We start from the raw sequence: 19,932 nt of genomic DNA, 5'->3' as shown, positions 1-19,932 counted from the left end.
TTTAAGACAATATTTAATGTCATTTGACCTATGAGCTTAATTTTTTTTGTCATGCTTTTAATTAAAATTAAATTTGAGTCACAACAATAATCCTTCGTAAAATATGCAAACAAAAAATCAAATATTATGCAATTTTTCATTATTAATTGGAGTAAAATGAATCAGTCTGTCTTGAAAGTACTAATGTCTGTACTTTCTATATGTTACTTTTTATGGCTGAAATGAGAATTTATGACACAAAACTGAAGCTCATTTCTAAAGGTCCATACTTGAAATAGAACAGATATAGTTAGTGTTTTGATATTAACAAGCACAGTTTGCATGAAGTTGATGGTGCAGCTTCTCTCATTGTGACTATTTTAATAGCTCAGTTTCATAGCTCCATGGTTAAAAGCTGGGTGACCTTCGATGGTAAAGGAAGGGGTTTGAGAAGAACTATCTAGAAATCAAATTTCTTCTCTAAGACACATTAAGTATTTATGTAATTTTACTGTTTTAAACTATCAAATGGTTTTGAACAACTAAGTCACTTTGGTTTTACTCTCCATAAACAATGCATTATAGGTTTGTGAAGTAAACGCAAAGTTCTTTCAAATCTTGTCAGACATTATCATTACCTTTTCATCAGTTATATTTACAACAGAAAAAGAAACACAAAAAGGCACATACTTGAATTTCTTTAATTAGTGCTACTATCCATTATCTGTACTCCTCTGGGGTCTTTTGGGGCAGACGGCCAAACAGGCTGAGCTCTGAATAGGAAATCTAAAAATAGGGCTGCTACCACCCACTGCAGCTGACAGGCACGCTGCTTTGTGAAACACAAATATGTGCATGACCACACACAATGACCCCTCCAGCATATACCTATAAATACAAATGCATACTCATTAACACAGAGTGTCTTTTTAAATCCAGAATTAAATCTTATAGGTTTGGAGATTAAACACAGCAGTTGTGTCACTTTATTCTGTGTCAATTAAAGCAGAGAGTTTTGTGAGTACCTGGTAGTCGGCTCTCAAAAGTTACTGTTGGTGTACTTTTTAGAGTTGTTATTACTGACAATACATAAACCCACAAAAGTAGCTATGACAGAAGACTGAGAGCAGGACTTAGAAGCCTCTTAAATCTACTGTCAGCTGGGACCCAGCTGTGTGTAAGGTGCTTTCTTTTTTTTTTTTATAGATGATGTTCTTAATTTACATATGTGTATTATTAAGATCCTTGCATTGACTACTTGAAGTCCTAATATGTACTGCTGACTCATCAGGTGCATTTGGAGGGATTTCCTCCCACTGTTCCTCATTCAGAGACTCTTGCCAACTTCTGATCGCTTCAGTTGGAGAAATGTTTCCTGATTTCAAAACTTTGGCTGAAGTGGACCTTGTAGTTCCATTCTACAATATGGGAGCAGAGTGGGGATTCAGTCTCCAAATCAGCCATCAAAACGCTGAGACATTTGAGTACACACAGGTGAGTATGCAATTCAGGTGTGAAGTTTTAAAGTTAGTGGATGCTGCTTAAATTCAGGTGTGCTCAATTGTCCGGAGATTACGGTAGACTCATTTTTAATGCTGTTTTAAGACCACTGTTTTATGTGACTATTTCAGTTCAGTGGGTACAAAGACCTTAGTAAAGGCAAAGCTTGCAATGCCCTGGGCCAGGTTTTATTGTAAGATGACATTTTGAAGAATTGAAATGTTGTCTCCATGTCAGTTATACACTGCATCAATTTGATTACAAATTGTGAACACACCCTGAGTCACTCAGATGCTTAACTTACATCTACTGTTGCAAAAATTCAACCAATGCATCTGACCACTCACACAGATGCGTGAGTGGTCTAAGTGTAGTGTGTGACAAATTCGAAGTGTGGAGTGTGACCTTCCTGGCAATCCTATCAGTCAAACTCTGATGCTACTTATATAACCAATGACAAATATACACCTCTAAAACAACAGAGTTTGGTGTAACTGGATTTAATTTAAGGATATCAGATTAAAGGGAGGTGAATACAAAAGCAGTTGGCTTTTTATTTTTTATTGACACACATTGTAGAAACCATGTACCATTGTGTCAGCTTACTTGATAAAATCCAAAGAACATGCATTAGAGTTTGACATTATAATAAAATATGGGTTTGTCTCAGGCCTATGAATATTTTTGTAAGTACACTTTATGCTAGGCATACATTCTGAAACCAGTTAAAATCTTTATAACTCATGCTTGAACAAGAGGTTATGAATTAATCTGAACAGACATTTTCACAAATATAATATAATTACACTGAAATATTGAGCTTCAATAGCTTTTATTTTACCCGTGTTGCTTCATTATCCACAAAATTGTGAAGGGTTAAACATTCAACCAAACACTTTAGGTGAAGTTCTACAGACCATTACATTAGTATGGAAAATGTTTTATTTGAGAAAATACCACTGATCTAATATTTTACCTCATATTTCTACTTACATGGTTAGTTCAGTAAAGACCAGCATTTTTTAACTTTTTGAGATTTGATTCAGAAAATTTTCCCATAATTTCTTTTTTAATGACTTTTACAACTTGTTACTAGCACAATCACTGAATGAATCGGACTCTTAATCTCATGCAGTCATGTTTCAGAAGAGACAGCTACGAATGCACAGCTGATCAACTTTACCAGCAGCTGAAATTGGATCCCTTGACAGCTGAATGTAGGGCTGGCAACAGACAAGACAAGGTGGGGGATTGAGGATGGGAGATACTCTGGAGCCATGATTGTTGTCAAAGAGGTTAAAATATGTAACTCTACTTATATTAAAAGACTGTAATAAACTGGTGTAAAAATAAATCTATGATCGTGATCGTTGAAAATGGCATCCAGAAGCTTGTCTATATTTTGAGTTTATGATCAACAAAAAGAGACTCGTTTACAGTTTTATTTTGATCTGATGCAACTGGCCATTGAAAACAAAATCTCAGTAAACATGAAAGACCTGGATTAATGTTCTCTAAACATCCTGTCTAATATATCAAAGGGATAGGGTTGCTTTGGTTTGAGGGTGGTTGAGTGGTGGGCGTAGGACAGCATAGGTTGAGTGGTGGGCGTAGGAGAAAGAGGGAGGCCGTAGAGGAGGGGTTAGGGGCTAGAGTGGGTGTGGATGGTCTACAAATAGTTGCTCTGAGCGCCTGCCATTTCTTCACCAAGTTTTTCTTCCACTTGCCTGGTGGGACTGTTGGGCCTTAACACCCGAAGCAGCTTCTTTGAACCCACAAACCAACCAAGCAGTCAAGTAACCATGAGCAAATCCTACTCCTCGTCAACCCAGAGTGCCTCCTCCTACCGCCGGACCTTTGGTTCTGGTGTTGGTTCATCACCAATGTCATCCCTCTTCTCCTCCTTAGGAGGAGGTCGAGGCTCTGCTTCCAGCCATATGTCTTCCAGAGTGTACGAGGTCAAGAGTTCCGCTGTTCCCTCCTTCTCCAGCTTCAGAGTTTCTTCTGGAGCTGGGGGAGCAGGATTTGGCTCCTCAACAGCTGTGCGTACCTATGGAGGCGAGAAGCTCGACTTTAACCTTGCAGACGCCATGAACCAAGACTTTCTCAACACAAGGACCAATGAGAAGGCCGAGCTTCAGCACCTCAACGACCGCTTCGCCAGCTACATTGAGAAGGTACGCTTCCTGGAGCAGCAGAATGCTGCCCTGACTGTGGAGATCGAGAAGCTGAGGGTTCGCGAGGGTCCTGGCCGTGTGGCTGAGCTGTATGAGGAGGAAATGAGGGAGCTGAGGAGGCAGATCGAGACCCTCACCAACCAACGTGCCAGGGTGGAAGTGGAGAGGGACAACCTGGCTGATGATCTGCAGAAACTAAAGCTAAGGTAGGTTCTGATGGTGTGTCAATATAGAATGAATACATGATGAGTAGGCTCCAGAAAGTTTTGTAAAAGAGGCCAGAGGGTAATTAACAACTTGAGGTGGCCCAGAATATTCTGAGCTTTATATAAACGTGGCAGTACTAGAAATTCGGGTAACCTTAAAAAAAGAAAAAGAAGAAAAAAACATTGATCCCATGTTCTGTCAAACAATACCAAACAAGATATTGTTAAGCTATGTGGAAAAAAGATTATTTGAAGACAAAAAACAGAGGAGTAGAAATACTTTAATTTCTCTCTGTTATAGAAAAGAGAAGCCATAGATAAACCTTGAAGAATTTCAAAGTAGGCCTTCTTGAGTGAATGCTACCGTTTTCAAGCTTCCTATAATTGTGGAAATGTATTCCAAAGTGACATCACTGAGGAAAATAGAGATAGAGACAGATTTACAGACTCATAGGAATGAACCTTAGACAGACAGATAAAGTTTCAGCCAGACGTAAAACACTCAGACAGGAAGAGAGGTGGACAGACAGAAAAAAAATATATATATATTTTTAGACACTAAAAGGAAATAACATTCTAAATTTCATTTCAAGTCCCTTGTAAAATTTGTTTGTTGGCCTATATTTGTCTGTTTAAAGCTTTTAGGTCAGTTTGTGTTTCTGGGATAACTCCATCATGACACTGGATGCATCATCGCTCACATTAAAGTGTGTAATAAAAACCCACCCCAACACGCACAGCATGCAGTCAGCTTCCAATTCTTACACACATGCACACACACCGTCTACAGCACGTATACCCCCTCCTGCTCTTCACATTCTGTTTATCAGCCCTCTTCGAGCAGCTGCCTGAAGCTGTGAGTAAGTCCATCAAAAGCACTTGCTTCACCCACTGAGATCCAAATACACACCCTAACCTCCTGCTTGCTCACAGCTACAGCACGTGAAAATAACAAGCAGGTATTCAAATTTTCATGTCGTCCTCCAAAGATCAGTCACTTTCCCAACCTTTGATGCCTGTAATTAATGCATAGATTAAAAAAAAATTTGTGTTTTTAAAAAATGTTTGGTGAAATGCTAAATGTGGAAAGAGCAGGAATGGTTCTTGTTATCACCCCACGGCCGCTGACAGTGGGGGAGCAGCTGCATTAACTCTTTAAGACTGAAAGAGCAAGCAGGCAAAGACGTGTGGGTGTGTGGATACAAGCAGAGTTTAAATAGAATAAAGTTTGTGTCTCTCGGGTTTTATTTTTAAGTACAAATGCAGCAGCACTCAAGGCAAGAAGAATTTGTCCTTTAACATTCCTCTGTTATTGTTTTTTCCCCCTGTGGGATAACTCTTCCACCTTTTAGACTGCAAGAAGAAATCCACCAGAAGGAAGAAGCTGAGAATAACCTGTCTGCCTTCAGAGCTGTATGTCTTAATTTTTGTTTGTTTGAACTTTAGTTTAACTTTTTAAATAAAACTCTGTTTCCGCCTCATCTTTTTGTAAAACAGATTCTTAGTCATTTGCCTTTGCCTGAATGCATTCTCTTGCTGTGTGCTTGTTTGTAGGATGTTGACAGTGCCACTCTGGCCAGGCTGGACCTGGAGCGGCGCATTGAGAGCCTGCAAGAAGAGATTGCCTTCCTCAAGAAAATCCATGAAGAGGTTTGATACTCTTCTAAATGTTTCCTGTACAGAAGCATTGTTTTGTCTCTGTGATGGTTTGTAACATCTGATCAGAGTCTCTCCCACTGATGTTAAATCACATGCACTAACACATTAATATATGCACAACCAAGAAAACCCTTGCCGAGATCAAAGGACTGGACGAGCCACAAGCTCAGCTCAGTTTCAGTGCACAGCTGAGGATCCATCTGGTCATTTTGTCTTTTTTGTCTCAACTTTGACCTCTCAGAAATGCTTAAGTGCTGACTGGTCTAAAGGAGCATGTCAGCTGTTGCGGAAATAGCTCAAGTGTGTGTGAGTGTATACGTGGCAACAAATGGATAGCTATTTTAAACTATTTGATTAAACCAAACGACAGCTGAATGCAGCTTAAGCTTGTAAAATTATATATTTTTATTGAGAATAAAAGAATTGCATTTGCTACTACTAGAATTTACGCTTTTAATACTTTCTCCCAGTGCACATAAAAAGAAGGCTTTATTAGTGTCTAGATATTTTATTTTTAATGTCAGTTCAGATAGGAAGTGCATCATTACACATACAAATTTAAGAAAGTGCAATTACACAAAAACAAGTGTTTGGTATTGGAAAGTGTACCAATACAAGTGTACCAAGTGTTATAAGAGGTGGGGTTTTAGAAATACACAACCTATCTTTACCAGTTAATTTCAGCTTAACAATTATAAGTTATTACACTGAACTTATAATTTTTTATACAACTGTTTCTGAGGCCTTTAATTCTTTAAGGGGGTTTGCAAGATAATTACAGTTAAAAATTTAACTTGTTTATTGGATTCTTTTAACAAAACAATTTTAAAACAATCTGTTATCTTTCTAATTGGTTTTTGTGGTTATAACCAATCAGATATATATTTTTTTGCATTTTGCTCCTTGTAGAAACATTTTATGAAGATTTTTCTTTTTTTTAATGATTACACAGAAAAAAACAGAGGATGCAAAAAAAGTCAAAAGAAGACTCTAGTGAAAGTGTGTTTATCAGTTGAACTTTTATTACATGGGTTATTGTGTGTGTGGCTTTCTACCATGTTTTTTGTAGCATATAACTTATGCCCTTTCAGTTAGGAAAATAAAAATAGATGACTATAATCTCCTAATGTATCAAATAAGATGCAGAGCTAGAGAAAAATCTAGATGTGTACTTTCAAACTATAGAATATTCTGACTATTATTTATTTTGTAAGGCTTTGAAGGGTTAAGCTGCAGTCTATTTCTCTCTTAAACATCCATAAATCTCTTTCTTTTTGTTACATCATTTCAGTAAGTTTACTTTTGCTAAAAATAAATCTCTTCTTTCCATGAACACCTTGCAGGAGATCCGAGAGCTGCAGAGCCAGATGCAGGACACTCAGGTCCAGATCCAGATGGACATGTCCAAGCCTGATCTGACTGCTGCTCTCAGGGACATCCGCATGCAATATGAAGCCATTGCTGCAAAGAACATTGCAGAGGCTGAAGACTGGTACAAGTCTAAGGTAGATTAGAAGCACTTCATGAGTAAAGTTTATTTTCTTTTGTTTCTAAAATGCTTAAACACTCACCCGGTGTCTCCTTAAGGTGTCTGATCTGAACCAAGCTGTGAACAAGAACAACGACGCTCTGCGCCAGGCCAAACAGGACACCATGGAGTACAGGCACCAGATCCAGTCCTACACCTGTGAAATCGACTCTCTCAAGGGCACTGTCAGTATTTATTTAACTCACTGTATTCCTGTTATTTGTAAACTATACAGCTTGATTTTTTTTTATTTTGCTGCCAGTCCAGTTTAAACATGACTTCACCTCCTTTCTAACCTTTCAGAATGAGTCTCTGCTGCGCCAGATGAGAGAAATGGAGGAAAGGATGGGCCGGGAAGCCTCTGGCTACCAGGATACCATTGCACGGCTGCAGGAAGACATTGCCAAGATGAAGGTAATAAACCTTCATCTTTAGCATTTCACATGAGGCATGCATTGTGACAGCAGATAATAAAAGCAACAGCTGTCAGATATAAGAGGTGGGGTTTTAGAAGTACACAACCCATCTTTACAAGTTAATTTCAGTATTTCTAGTAACAGTGTGATTTTTGTTGGTGGGGAAACTTTAATTTTAGGAGTCAATAAGACTTTTAATTATATTTTTTTAATGTCTTGATCTAAAGGATGATATGGCTCGCCACCTGAGGGAGTACCAGGACCTCCTCAATGTGAAGATGGCTCTTGATATTGAAATTGCCACCTATCGCAAGCTGCTGGAGGGAGAGGAGAGCAGGTCTGTTTGCTATGCACACCGATTAGAAGGATGATAACAAGCTCAAATTACCTAATATTACTGTTATTTTCTCTCTTTCTTTCCATTGCAGGATCACCACCACTATGCCTGTCCAGTCTGCCTATTCTTCCATTGGATTCAGAGGTAACAGGAATAGTAACATGTTCTTTTTTCAACACATAAATACTTGTTAAATCCATTTTACATTCCAAATGAGTCAATAAGCAGGATGATAACGTTTAATTATAGCCTGTGACTGAATATGGTAGATGCTATTTTCAGTTTATTACATATCATGTACCTGCAGTAACACTTTCTGACCACTGGGTGGAGACGTTACAGAAGACAAAATACCTCACAGGACATTGATTTCACAGATAAGCAACCCAGACTTAGATGATTATGTAACGCTGTCTCCTCCTTTAGTCTTCAAATGTGTTTAATTTTACATGTTGAATTATTTTTTTGAATAAATATATGTAATTTTCACATTTAAAATAGAAATGTAACACTGGAAAACAATAAGCAGCTTCAAAATCTCTTTTCTGATTCTCTCCCTAATGTAAAAAGCTTAGAAGAGTACGGTACCTTTCTCAATCAATAGTAAACAACACCAGTGCCTTTAAACTGAATTGATTTTGTGTTACTGTAAATAAAGTTAATTTCCAAGCTAATTAGGTGAATGCATTCTTACAGAGACCAGTCCTGAATCCCAGCGTGGATCAGAGGTTCACTCCAAGAAAACTGTTCTTATCAAGACTATTGAGACCCGCGATGGAGAGGTTTGAGCTCACATACATCCACGTGTTGACAACACAGACAAACAAATTATAGACAAACACAAGCTGAATTACTCACATGGGTGAAAATACCCATTGTAATCATTGTTTTTAAGGATTTTAAATTTGGAAATATGACATCTTTACTATTTTTATGCTTTGTAGCAAGATTTGGAAGTAATACAAGATGCAATATACCAGAACACCTCAATCTAGGCATCCCAGTGGGAATTATGCCATTTAAAATTTATAAACTAAGAAAATGGTTCCTTTTGTGAGTGGATTTGACAGTTCTGCTTCCACTTCTATATGTCTAAGAGTGAACCACTGAAAATGTGATATTTTTAAGGGCCACAACATCATTCATTTCTGCAAATTCCTACTGAACAAACACAATGGGATGTGCTAACCCTTAGAAACACATGGTAAAATTTTAAGAATGAATAAGCAATAGGTATAAAAGGATTCAGCAGTAATTACCATAACACAAACCATGTTAGAAAAGACTGTAAATTGGCACACTTGTGTGGTAACAGATCATGTTTAATATATGACATTCCTAGATGAAATATTCCATGAGCCAGGGTACTAGTGCCCAGTGTGTAAGTTTAGTTTCATTGTTCCACCTAAACTTTTAGCATCTGCTCACTTGCTTCTATAGCTTTGCTATAAGCATGACAGCAACACTGAAATGACGTGGAAAGTCTTTGTTTCTCCTCTATAAGATAATGTAGATTGTAGGCACTTCTTTGAAACTGTGAAACTCTGTAACACTTTCTTCTTTGAACTGTTAGCTTCACTGGCCTGCACAGCACTTCACTCCAACCAATATCTGCACAATTTGTATTAACCTACTTAGCGATTTGTCTACATTAATTACTGGTTCTTTTACATGAATGATCATTGACATTAATTGCTTTTATTTCTTCTGTCCCTTAAGGTTGTCAGCGAGTCAACACAGCATCAACAGGACATCATGTAAAGAGACAACATGAAATGAAAAATAATAAAATATGAACAAATATAGAAACTGTTTCTTACCATTACTGTAAGAAAAGATAAGCTGAGCCGATGTTTGTAGGCAGAATTAATAATGTAAGCTTCAAGTTATGAACATAATTTAAATCGATTGTATTCATCATAAAAAAGATGCAGGCAGGTTGCCTTTAGCCTGGTTTTAAATGAATAGCATTCCAGGATTTTAAACTTTTTTAGCATTACTTTATATTTCAGAAAAGCATTCGACTTTGCTATTTCTCATCTCTGCATTTCCATTTTAACAAGTTGTTATGGTTCAGCATAATAAGGGAGGTTTTTGAGCTTCAAGACGGTTCAGCGAGCCCGAAACACTGTGGTCAAACATAATAATGAAAGGAGATATTTTCACTGTGCATATTCCATTATTTGTTTTAGCACAAATATGAACATATGATCAGTTAGGGACAATTGTTGTTGCAAATTTAATGAATGTGTCAGGTTGGATTTAAAGAACATATATATTTAAAAAAACAAGTATTGAACTAAGAGGGAACTCAGTCATGTTTAAAGGTCGAGCTTAGTTGCATGTGTTTAGTGCTTGTGAATGAGAAGGTAAAAATGGTTTGATGTTTCACTCCAAATAAACCTCAGTGGAGATGTCCAAAACTGTGTGGTTTTAAATTGTTCTAATTTTAAAACCTAATAAGAAAAAATGTTGGTATTGGTCCTTTTTTCTTTTTATTGTCTGAGACTGCATACACACTCTTGCAAAGGTAGCCCTTAAACATTCTCACAACAGGACATTGGGGTCATCGTGCTGTGGGAAAGTTTTTCGCCTCTAGGGGAAGAAAAACTATTCAGAGTTGGTGGGAAAGGTGGTTTATTTAAATATATGAGAACCAAACTACTTAAAGCTGAAAAAACTTGAGGCTAGGTTTGGTCTTAAAATAAATAAAATATGTCAAAGTGTGTTGTAGCAATGTGAGATTTGAAAAAGTTCAGAAGGATACTTTTTCAAGGTACCATATCGCTGATCATTAGTGCTTCTTAAATAACATGCACATCTTTGTATTGATACCTTTATGAAATGTAATTATGCAAGCTTTGTCAGCCAAACATACCCCTCTATTTCAACATTTAATTCACGAGGAAGAGAGGAACTGAAAAGAGATTGAAACAATCAGTGTAGGAGATGTAGGAGTGAGGGAAATGTGAACAATGGCTGGGTAATGAGTTGTCCCTGGTCACACTTTGTTTCCAGCTGAAAGTAGATTAGAAAGCAACAAGACTTGCAGTCTGTGTCGTTTGTCTCTGAAACCACTGGAGTGAAAATGTCAACAGAGATGAAAAGAGGCCACGGCTGTGAGTGTTGAAGACAGAAAAGAAACAGATAATAAATGAGCATTCGATGAAGAACAGGAGAGAGAGCTGGTGATGCAGGCTGAAAAGAAGAGAAATAAAGACGGCAAACTGAATGAAAAGGTTATCTGGACAGAAAAAGACGCAAGAAGAAAAATTAGACAGAGGAAACTGCGCAGAATGTTGTAAAGGAGTTCAAAAAGAAAAAAATTGATGGATATTACAGCAATTAGTGTGAGTTGCGTTAGCCAGAATATTCTGCAGTCATTTTTTGCAGCTTATGTCTAAAACGCCCCACTCATTATGTAGCAGGTCAACAGCAAAGGGCAGCATATTTCTACTGTACCTTCTGCTTTCTTTAAAGTCAGCTTACTTTATGATTTCTTCCTACTTATTGCTTCCAGTTTTCTAATACCAGAGGAGAACATTGATTTCCAACATCTATCCTAATTCATGATTTGCATACTGTACATGTCTTAACATTTTTCTTCCGAACATAAGCCATCTTTAATTTTGTACCCAGGAATATGGTTTTGGAAAGACCCCAAACATGCCACAGTAATTGCTGATCTGTGCTTTAAACAAGCATGCAGCTGGAATAGGTTTGAAGAAAAAAAGATTCAAAGCCAAATTTAAATTCCAAGTTTAAAATTTGTCGGCTGAATTCCATCATCACAGGTTCAACCAGCAGAATGAGAAACATATTTACACAAGGTCAAATCAAAAAAACATTCAGCAGGATCACAGCATGACAGGTCTACTCCATTAAAAGTATTCAGCTGCAGAAATGAAACACAACATAATATTAAAAACATTAAAACCGAGTCAAATATTTGCACATTAAGATTATTTACAAGTCAGTATCTACAGTCAAAATATTCTCACAAAATATAGTACAATATTCAGTGTATCTGAATATTGTACTATATGAAAATAATAAAAGACAAAGCAAAGCAATATACATAAAAGAATTATTAGCCCACACTACCAATTACAAGCAAGAGAGGAGCCAGTGATTAGCATTTACATATGATAACATACATCACCACTACAGTAAAAACACAACCAGGACATAAAAAAGAGGACTGAGGTACAAGCAAAAATAAAGTTACACTATTACAGACATTACGGTGAAAGACCATAAGAATAATACCATAAAGTAGAACAGGAGGTGGTTTAAATTAAAAAGAAATAGTTCAGAATTTTTTAAAGCAGTTCTTGTTAGGAAGTTGCAGTTGTCTACTGTGGGTAACAAATTACCCACAACCATCTTTGCATCGTCATTTAGTATAAATGAAAATCAGTTGGTTGATGAGGCTGAAGCTAAAGTGTAATCTGAGGGGAGCCCAGACCAAAGTGGATTCATACCATAATAAAAATATTCCAGTTCTGAAACCTTCAAAGTGGTTTATGCAAGCAGCTTTTGATCATGTTTTGAACTGTCACTCTGTTTTAGCCAGGCTGCTTATTTTCGCAGCAAATGGAAATAGGAGGTGTCACAGTGATGTTCCTGTACAGAACATGCACCTCGAACTGCACATATACAGCATCTTGTCAGATTAACCACCTACTAGAGAAGTGAGTCAGAGTAAAAATCAATTAAAACATTTTCTAAACTACCAAAAATATTTTTGCTTTTTGACCAGAAATGCTTTACATATTTAATCTTCAGCATGTTTAATGCAGGAACATTACTGATGGTGCACCACGTTCTAGCTCCTGTTCTGGTGAAAATAACCACCATCGTCTTTATAAGTAATCACAAAATACAAACCTGATGACAGTTATAGGGTTAATAAAAGAGCACCCACATAAACCACCATGATGTTTTTGAGATTGGAGGTATGCCTTGGTCATGGCCTCTGTCAGACTGGCCATTAGCTTCAGCCTCTGGGACCAACTAATCAGGATTTATGCTACTGGAGGTAAGATGTCAACTGCTTGTAACAGAACCTTACTTTAAATATTCTGAAGCATCCATCTAGTAACAATACATGTCCTTTCAAAGGTATTTACTTGGACAGTGTAAATATACAGAGATAAAGAGGTGTTTATGCACCCTTGGTCCAAAAAAGCTGGAAATCTGGGGTTTCCACATGGCAAAAAATACACAACACAATGGATACAGGTATTACACAAGTTTTGTCATGCAATAATGGAGTATAACATAGTTAATTGTCCCCCTGTAAGAAAGAACCGCAAAATCTGCAAACGTCAAACACTATTAAATCAGTGCATGAATGTTTAACTGTTGCTCCGCTTTGTTCTGTTCACATTTCAAATCATGGAATCCTACATTTTTAGGAATCAAGTTTAATCCATTTCTTATTTTTGCATTATTGGCAGTATCATTTGTCATAACTCATTGTAATATTTCCTTAAGTTAGGAATTGTGCGTGTGTAAAACATCTAAGTTTCTGTAAGGCGTAAATAAAATAATGTTAAACATTACATCTTTACGTAAAACATTGAAATCCACCTCTCCTCTCTGGATGGTGGCTCAACATCTTAATTGCAAGAAATACATAAATTAAAAATAGAGTAACATGTAAATTTATGTTGACACAAACACACATAAAGTCTAAAAGACAGGTCCAGCAGTAAACATTAGAGGGTGCCATTTGCAGATGCTTTCATTTTCTTACCTCTTTTCAATGAGCTAATCTTACTTTAAGGCTTCCTCTTCATTACATAACATGTCATGAAAAACCTTCAGAAGTTAATCCTTCCAAGCGAAGCAGTATGTGGTAAAACAAGAGGAGGAAGAGTATTGTACATCATGCACATCTGACATTTAAATGAATCCCCCTCGTGTTTGCTAATAATTGGGCCAGCCCATCAGCTGTAGGGCTCACGTGTCCACTCAAACATAGAAGCAGACCATTTGGGACCAAACATGGAGGAAGGTCAGTGATGAGATGTAAACACATCTGCCTTGGAGAATGGCACAATATGCAGAAAGCAATACTAATTTAGAAGAGGAATTAACAAAAAAAACCCTCTTTGGTTTGAACCGCTCAGTTCGATTCACACCTACAATTCACCCCCCTTTAAAAATCCCACAGGATTTTCCAAGCCACTTGCTATTTTCTGTATTAACAAGCTCTGATCAAAAAAATAACCCCAGTGAAATAAATATCTTACTTTACACAGACACCTCCAAGTGGAAAAAAATGAACAGTAAGAGCTTTCAGTTCAGTGTTTGCATTGTACCTTCAGTTTGTTTTAACATTTAACACTGAGCACTCCCCTCAGAACCCTTGAAGTGAAGTGTGTCATCCTTTAACTTCCTTGAAGGTAGAGATACTGAATACAGATGAAGAAAAAAAAAAGTTGCAGTTCCCCGATACTCTAAAATACACACAATTCCATTTCAGCTGCGATGTTACAGAGTATGACAAATATGCCCTCTTCCCTTCCTAGAACAGTCACATTGAAAAATTACTGAAACAGTTTACTTGATAACATATAAAACAGCTCCATTTTCTTCAGTGCCTCGATGGAAAGCAAAAGCTTCACTGGCGCTAAATGAAGAATCTGATGGCCATCAATTTGTGCTCCCTCCAAAACCAAAGTCTTTGTTCATTATCATTCTGAAAACCAAAATGGTTGGCAAAACACCAAACAAGACAAAACCATTTTGGGTTACAAATGATCAGAATATGGTAATCTTCAGTTGGGTAAACTAACAGTAGATTGGGCTGTTTCAAGTCTTTTACTTCTGTTGGTGTCCAAGAGTTTTGAAGGAGGGGGTGATTGTGTGAATGTGTTTAGATCCGAACTGCTGGTCCACTGGGGACTGTGAGAGGCACTTGAGAGCCGCAGTCATAGTCCAGTTGAGCCATCCGAGAGCGACTCATTCGAGTGTGGGAGTAAGCCCGTCTTTCTGTCTGTCTGTCTCTGAAACTCCTGATGTAGCTCTGTGGATGGACAGAAGATTAGAAAAAGTGAACAAACATCCTTCTCCTCAACTGTATCTGTGATATGTCACAGATAATGTTTGATTACTGAGCCATATTTTACTCATTAAATTACACTAAGTGTACTAATCTGTTGACTTCAAATTGTTTGGACTGGATATCCGGTTTGAACTGATATCAGATTATAGGGGTCATAACACAAACATGTGCCATACTTTGCAGGTTGTATTTGTAAATGTTTAAAACTATGAATCATCTACATTACAATTATGTTAGACTTTTATGCTAGACTGTAACATAAAAGCCCAATAAAATACAGTTAACTGTGATTTTAACATGGTAAAAAAGTGGAAGAGTTGAAATGGTATGAATAATTTTTCAAGACACAGTAAATCTACTTAAGTTAAAGCAGGACTGTAATGTAGGATCTCAATAAAATCTCGACTTTTGTGGGATCATTAATTCCAAAGAACAAAAAGACAAATATCAATAAAACTATTTTTTTTCTTTCAGTTTAAAAATGAGAATAAGAATATTACCGGAGACAGCACATCTCCATCAAAGCGTCTTTTGGGGTTGGGTTTGCGGTGGTAGCCGGGTTCTGTCTGGGAAGGAGGAGGAGGGACCTTAGGTTGCTGAGAACTCTGGGTTTGGTGATGAGAGTGGGAGACCACTGGGTGGTGGTACTGCTGGTGATGGTGGTTGTGATGGGTATGAGCCTTCTGCTTGAGGGCGGTCTTCTGGTTTTGACGTTTTTTCTTCTTCTTGTTCTCCTTCTCTTTTTTCAGCTTTTCCTCTCTTTGTCGGATTCGCATGAGCTGAACCCGCCGCTGCTGTCGACTCAGTACCACTGGAGGTCAAAAAGAACAACCTTACTTTAATTATGTGGGGAAGGAAAGGAGAAAGAGAACAATAGGTAATCAAGAGAGAGGGCCTGTATTGTATTAGGGAAAACCAGTGAGGAACAATGCACTTGATAAGAGAGGGCAGATTAAGATATAAGTTTGCCTGTGTCACTTTGTGGTCCTATGTGTGTTTTTTGTATAATGCAGAGCAACTTGAAAAAATTTAAATGTAAGAAAAATGCAGACAACTTTTGCTATTTTTTTTTGGACATTTCTAATTTGTGAGGCGACTAATTTGCCATGCTGAGTCTACTTGCACCAAGCTGCTCAGTTTCCTGACATATTGTGAGTGGGTGAGTGTGAGCTTGCTATTTTAACACGCTTTTTAGCAGAAGATGTCCAAAATCCATGCCGTCTTATGGTCCATTATTTAAACTAATGGATATACTTAGCTTTGATTCATCCACTTTTATCAACATAAATGATGCTTCAGTTGAAGATATTTGTCCATTTATATTGTGTCTTTTATGAGCGTCCTCACATTGCACACAGACAAAGGCGGCGTGTGTTCATGTGTGTGGAAATGTTTGTGTGTGGCTGTTATGTGGTCTATTATTGTTCCTTTGTGCGTGTGAACATGAGGCACCATCTGCCAGGGAAACTGAGTAATGATACCCCCTCCTTTTCTATTTCTAAGTTCACTCTATGCCACCCCTCTCTGCGCACATGCTTCTGTGTGTCATAGGGCCAGCAGACTCGTAAAGCTATCTTGTAAGGTCCAACATAAGTTTTTTTTTATTATTATTGTAACAGACAAATGAAAATGAGACACAAATATAAATTTGACCTAATTCATTCATTCATGTTGTGTTGCAGTCGCTGTTCTGACAGAAAACATGATTTCCTTCACTGTTTCACTTGGGTGCTCCTGCTTACCCATTGTGCCCCGTATTGCAACCCTCACCCATGCCCATCCCCCCATACACCTGCTCCCTCATTACTCTGTCCCTTTTCAGTCATTCCATTTCTCTTTTGCACTATAGTTCTTGTCACCATTAAATGGCACCTTTAGCAGCCTAATGCATTTTTATAGCTAATTATATTTTGGAAAACACAAGCATGGATACTTTTACTTTGAAGCTGACAGTTGTAAAGTAGGATATTTTTTAAAAATCACCATTAAGCTTTTTATCTATGATTGATTAGTTTATAATATTTGACTTAAATGGATGCACACCTATGAATTTACCTTTAGAGAAATGCTCAAACATGCTGCTTCCTCTTGCTACTTTGAGGGAAAATCAAAATATATCAACAGTGATATGAAGAACAATTACTAAAGACTTGCATAAGTCTGGTTAACACTGGGATAGCTCGGTTTTCGAGTCCTTCCCATATCGGTTCAACAGGGCCAAAAGGCCGGAGTCCACCCTGACGACTCTGATGGCTCAAATTAGCATCCCTTCTTCAATTGTAAATGTGGTCGTTGACCGTCAGGCCAGAAGGTAGGAGTGTGAATAGTCCATGTTGGGGGTGGGTATCTATGATACCAGCAGGAGATCAGGTCTCCTGTAGGTAATGCTCTTCAGTTTAGTTTTGAAGCATACATGAAGTGTTTTTGGAGAGATGTGACCTTTTGCAGCTGATCCATGATGTTGTGCTGCATTATCCAGGTCATTTTGCCAAATGTACATAGAGTTTGCAAAACATAGAATCTGTTTCAAAAAATATGCAAAGGTTTTTCTAAAAGAAATTAGTAATGTTTCTCTTTGAAATAAAGCTAAGAGGGTTTAAAATGACAGTTTAGAAATAAACTAACCAAATTAATTGTGTTGATCCACCTCAAAAAAATCATGCAAAAAGTGTAAGCAAAAGAAATCTGGGAGACTTTGCACATGCAAATTTGCATGCAGCCTTTTGTGCTGTGGAGGATAAATAGGTGACTGCTTCACCTATTTAGTTCACAAGAACTAATGGCATTTATTTCAGTCATAATCTTGCGGGGGGTGACCAAGGTTCCATCACTATGTGACAGCTGGTCAGCAAACCTGGCAAACATGATTGACATGGCAGCACTGAATGCACATGTGCTTTATCAGGCATGCATTGGGGTGCAGGAGAGACGGGTGGACTTCCTGGTTGAGCTTGCAAAAGAGTTCGGTAACTCTCATGTGAGTGAGAAGAAGGCACACAAGGAGAAACTGCTTCGGCAACAACCTTCCACACCCAGCTCAGGCAAAAGGGCGAAGTGTCAGGTCAACCATCGATGCAGGATGCGTGTCCTGAGGCTGAAACATCATCAGTGACCCCTCACACCCCCACCATGGACTGTTCTCCCTGCTGCCCTCTGGAAAGAGGTTCTGCAGCATCCGGTGCAGGCCCACCTGGTTCCGAAACAGCTTTTTCCTACTTGCCATCAGACTGCTGAACTCTTAACTGGACTGCACTCAAAAACTGGTCTCCACTTTATACCTTGCACATGTACAGAGCTAAATAACTTCTATTTTACTGTCAGTCCTGCACTTTATATTTTATATTTAGATTTATATTCATATTTTATACTGTTGAAAATGACAACAAAGTCAGTCGAAGTCGAAGTCGAAGTCTAAGGAACAATTGTGCAACTGTGAGATGCGTTGAGGCCATTACCAGGGTACTGATAAGGTAATGGCCCTATTTACTGAACAAAAGCACCTGCTAGATAAAATTCTTCAGGCCAGTTGGACTATCGAAGCCGAAATAGGTATACGTCAAAGTGGACTAACTCAAGCTATTCTAGTGTCCTTGGGTACAATTTCCAGTTGCCAGAAGATACCACAAGCATTGTATTTTAGCATAAGCAGAAGAGTAATGTTTAGTCATAATATTAAATTATAACGAGGATGTGATAATTTTCTCACAGCTTTTCAGTGCAAAATGTGCATGGCTACTGGTTGAAGCTAATTGTCATTATTCAGAGAGAAATTAGTCATGCACTGAGATGCTTTGGCAGGCTACTACAAGAGGAGGAAGTTCATAAAAGCATCATAAAGTGCCAAATTACATTCACCAAATGCACACAAGAATAAAGAATCTAATTTCCGGAAACATGTTCTCTGCTCTGATGAAACAAAATCTAAAATGTTTAGCCACAACGACTATGACGACATTTGAAGAAAAAGGGGGAAACCTGCAAGTCTGAGGACCCTAACCCAAGAATTCAGCAAAAATGAAGTACCTTTTGAAATATTAAATAGCCTAAAACAGTAAATGTTTAGTCTGATTTAATATAAGACAGGGAAAGAAAAGAAAACTTATGTGTCTTTCTATAGAGTGTACGAAAATAGCAAATAAAACAACAAATACACAATGCCACCTTTGTGTTTAAGGCTGTTTTGAATTTAAAAGAAACCATTGCTGTTTTTTTTCTCGGCTTCTATCCACTGTATAGAATTGGATTTTTTTCTTTTTCAAAATAACACTAAGAGCTTCCTCCAACTCTTTGCCCACGTCCTCTGTGTGGTATCCATGGCAGCCTGCAGTTTAATCCTATTATTTGAGCCAATGTGTAACTTATTCTATGAAACTTTGCAGCTGTGAATGCCAGCAGAGATCAAATGAAGTGTGTGTTTCCATCATAGACATGTGTGAACAAAATACTTTGCACCAATGCATTTGTGTGTCCCTCCAGCCCCTGCATTTGATTTTATACAGGAGTTATAAAGCATTTGCAAGCTGCATCTAGAGATTCGCTTTGTGCTTGAGTTGACCATCTGTGTTGTGGTTGCTTTCAGAATAGATTAAGGCTGTTTTTGTCAATAACAGATTCTGGTGAAAACATTGTTGCTGGTATATTCAGACTCTCCATTGCAAGACAACAAACACACACCTACACACATAGAACCTCAGTCTCTAATTCCTGAAGCAATGACAATACTTCTTTAAAGTTAAAATTTATCATAGAAGCTTGTAGTGGCCGTGGTCGGATCAATGCTGAATCAGGTTTAGAAAATCAGCATCTGTTAAACGCATCCATCCCCACAACTCACATTAGTACAGAAGCTATATCTAACTTTTGGTTTATTTCTGAAGCTAATTCATGTTCGTCAGCATATTTATCAGAACTTATGACCATTTATGTTACATATCATAAAGGTATTCCCATGGGACAAATATCAAAGATGATGTTTTCTGGGACATGTTTCGCTACACTTTTCGAATGACAAAATCTTGAATTTCGCACATGATATCCTAAAAATAAGGCCTTATG

At 37.7% G+C, this 19,932-nt stretch overlaps 2 protein-coding genes across 3 annotated transcripts in view; one reads left to right on the top strand and one right to left on the bottom strand.

Annotated features, from left to right (window-relative positions):
- Window positions 1-3,165: 3,165 nt before the first annotated feature.
- desma (desmin a) lies at window positions 3,166-10,228 on the top strand. Its single transcript, XM_032568749.1, has 10 exons — window positions 3,166-3,862; window positions 5,215-5,275; window positions 5,417-5,512; window positions 6,865-7,026; window positions 7,109-7,234; window positions 7,353-7,463; window positions 7,693-7,802; window positions 7,894-7,946; window positions 8,499-8,584; window positions 9,522-10,228. Exons 1-10 carry the CDS (start codon window positions 3,282-3,284, stop codon window positions 9,561-9,563), a joined length of 1,428 nt encoding a protein of 475 aa, XP_032424640.1. The 5' UTR covers window positions 3,166-3,281; the 3' UTR covers window positions 9,564-10,228.
- A 1,317-nt stretch (window positions 10,229-11,545) lies between these two features.
- tmem198aa (transmembrane protein 198aa) overlaps window positions 11,546-19,932 on the bottom strand; it is a 36,052-nt gene continuing 27,665 nt past the window's right edge. For both annotated transcript variants that reach the window (XM_032568753.1, XM_032568752.1), the window contains 2 exons: window positions 15,378-15,688; window positions 11,546-14,838 (listed from right to left, as the gene is read on the bottom strand). In XM_032568753.1, the coding sequence (XP_032424644.1) occupies window positions 14,689-14,838; window positions 15,378-15,688 (461 nt within the window). In that variant the 3' untranslated portion in view covers window positions 11,546-14,688. The remainder of the gene's footprint in view (window positions 14,839-15,377; window positions 15,689-19,932) is intronic.

Source organism: Xiphophorus hellerii, chromosome 7, assembly GCF_003331165.1.
Source record: "Xiphophorus hellerii strain 12219 chromosome 7, Xiphophorus_hellerii-4.1, whole genome shotgun sequence".
Taxonomy (NCBI): Eukaryota; Metazoa; Chordata; class Actinopteri; order Cyprinodontiformes; family Poeciliidae; genus Xiphophorus; species Xiphophorus hellerii.
This window is presented reverse-complemented; position numbering and strand designations above follow the sequence as displayed.